The sequence below is a fragment of the Octopus bimaculoides genome, chromosome 5 (genome assembly GCF_001194135.2).
Source record: "Octopus bimaculoides isolate UCB-OBI-ISO-001 chromosome 5, ASM119413v2, whole genome shotgun sequence".
NCBI classification, from domain to species: domain Eukaryota; kingdom Metazoa; phylum Mollusca; class Cephalopoda; order Octopoda; family Octopodidae; genus Octopus; species Octopus bimaculoides.
The window spans coordinates 18,964,931-18,967,916 of NC_068985.1; the positions used below are offsets into that span (position 1 = coordinate 18,964,931).

General features: G+C 37.2%; 1 protein-coding gene across 1 annotated transcript in view; it reads right to left on the reverse strand.

Annotated features, from left to right (window-relative positions):
• Window positions 1–939, reverse strand: part of LOC106874498 (uncharacterized) — a 9,188-nt gene extending 8,249 nt beyond the window's left edge. The window contains exon 1 of the mRNA XM_014922243.1: window positions 892–939. Coding sequence (XP_014777729.1) covers window positions 892–939 — 48 coding nt within the window. The remainder of the gene's footprint in view (window positions 1–891) is intronic.
• Between the last annotated feature and the right edge of the window lie 2,047 nt (window positions 940–2,986).

Below are 2,986 nucleotides of genomic sequence, written 5' to 3' on the forward strand. Positions count from 1 at the left end.
TATATGTGTGTGTGTGTGTGTGTGTGTGTGTGTGTGTGTGTGTGTATATGATCAGCATCATTATTATTGTCATCGTTTTAACAACCTCTTCCCATGCTTATGAGAGTCAGGCAGAATTCATTGAGATAGATTTTTCTACAGTCAAATGTCCTTCCTGTTTCCAACTTGCACCTGCTTCCAAGCAAGGTAATATTTCCCCATGGAGAGACATATATACATTTGAGACTTTCACTAGCGATCCCTCAGGTGTTATTTATCTAATTGGGTCAAACCAATAAGAAAGACCACTTGAATTCTCCTCTATTTCACCAATGTTTTAGATTTGTACCTGTCGGTGCTGAATCACTATTAACTTTCACCCATGGATTGTCTTGGTTTTCTTTCAAATTTATGCACTTTTTATACTATTTTCTGTATAAATATGACTTGATGCCTTGTAACTACCTGTTCATATTTAATTCAATTTTACCCACACTAAGGCAGTGAGTTGGCAGAATCATTAACATGCGACGAGCTGGCAGAAACGTTAGCATGCCAGGTGAAATGCTTAGCGGTATTTCGTCTGCCATTACGTTCTGAGTTCAAATTCTGCCAAGGACGATTTTTCCTTTCATCCTTTCGGGGTCGATAAATTAAGTACCAGTTACCCATTGGGGCTGATGTAATCAACTTAATCCCTTTGTCTGTCCTTCTTTGTCCCCTCTATGTTTAGCCCCTTGTGGGCAACGAAAAAATAAGAATCATTAGCATGCCAGGGAAAATGCTTACAAGCATTTTGTTCCTTTTTATGTTGTGAGTTCAAATTCTGCTGACATTGACTTTGCTTTTCATCATTTCAGGATTGATAAAATAACTGCCAGTTGATCACTGAGGTTGATGTAATTGACTTACCTGTTCCCCAACCCAAATTTCTGGCCTTGTGTCAAAATGTGAAACCATTATGCCTACACTAACTTAACCTGTACATTGCCTACAGTAGTTAACACTTATTTTTATGGACCCTGTATCCCACCACATTGGATTCAATGCACTGGGTCTGGTACAAGCACTTATTGTCTACCTTTTATATTATACGTCATTTTGACATTTTCTTCTCATGTGCCGGTGGCATGTAAAATGCACCAACTGAACGTGGTCGATGCCAGTGCCCCTGACTGGTTCCCGTGCCAGTGGCACATAAAAAGCACTATTCATGTGTGGTTGATACCAGTGCCCCCTGACAGGGCAGGGCTTCTCAAGCATAGCATATCACCTAACACTTAAAGGGTGCTTTTTATGTGCCAGTTACGCGACACTGGCATCGGCCTATGACTATTATCTCACTCAGTATGACGGGTCTTTTTTCCCAACAGTCTTAATCTGTTGTGCATATATGAAATAATAATAATCCTTTCTACTATAGGCACAAGGCCTGAAATTTTGTTGATTACATCAACCCTAGTACTCAACTGGTACTTATTTTATTGACCCTGAAAGGATGAAAGCAAAGTCGACCTCAGTGGAATTTGAACTCATAATGTAGCAATGGGTGAAATACCACTAATGATTCTGCCAACTTGCTGCCTTATATGAGATAATAATAATAAAAACTAATTGTTTGTAATATAGGCACAAGACCTGATTTTCTTTCGGTGACGGGGGTTAGTCGATATCATTGATCCTAGTAATGCCCCTGAATGGGTAAAAAGCAAAACTAACCTTGTCGAATTTGAACTTAGAACATAAAGAGGCAAAAGAAAACCACAAAATACTTTGTCTGATGCTCTAACAAGTCTATAAAATTAATAATAAGTGCCATTTATATTAATATGAAATAAACAGGAGCTACTAATGAAAGAGATCTGATTGACCCAGTTATACATGTACAATAAAAGACTTTGGTACTTACCAATATAAACTATTGTACAAGTAATAGATATATGTAATGATACATATGTATTTTAAATAGACAATATGTCTCTACTAGACTGTAACTGTGTTAATTTCAATACAAAGACTCTAGCCATGTAGGTACTGTAAAGCAATAATATTATATTCCATCTTTTATCTTTATTTGTGTCAGTCATTGGACGTAGCCTTGTTGGGGCATTGCATTGAAGGACCTTTTTGTCGAATAAATTGACCCTTGTACTTACTTTTTAGAGTCTTGATCTTATTTTATTGTTTATTTTTGCTGAACTGCTAAGTTACAGAGATATAAACAGACCAACACCTGGTGATATCACTAGTACCAATGGCACGGAGAAAAGCACTCAGTAAACTCTGTAAAGTGGTTGGCATTAGGAAGAGCATCCAACCATTAAAACCATGCCAATGTTGACACTGGAGCTTGATGTAGCCTTACAATTCTCCAGATTCTGTAAAACTGTCCAACCCATACCAGCATGGAAAATGGATGTTAAATGATGATGATGTTGATGCATATTCCTGAATTGAACCATATTCTGAAGAGTCTGTAGAAATAAATTCTGTCATATAATAAGGCTTATTGTTACCAACAGCAGTACCAGATCAGAAAGTGCTAACTTTATCGAACTTGGCAGCAATAATTATTATCATACACACAGTTCAAAATAAAAAGCTTCGAGCTACACTCTGATACTTATAGTTTGAGAAATCTTTCAAAGTCAAAAGTTAATTTAATACCTATAGAGTTGCTACAAAGATCAGAGTATACAAGAGTTTTAAGTCAAGCTATTAGATGAAGCCAACCAAAAGCCTCTGCTGATCATATAACTTCATATTAATGTCAACAGTGAATACTATACTCCTAAATATATATAAGAAATTTTTATAGGTGCAGGAGTGGCTGTGTGGTAAGTAGCTTGCTTACCAACCACATGGTTCTGGATTCAGTCCCACTGCATGGCACCTTGGGCAAGTGTCTTCTACTATAGCCTCGGGCCGACCAAAGCCTTGTGAGTGGATTTGGTAGATGGAAACTGAAAGAAGCCCGTTGTATATATGTATGTATGTATATATATAT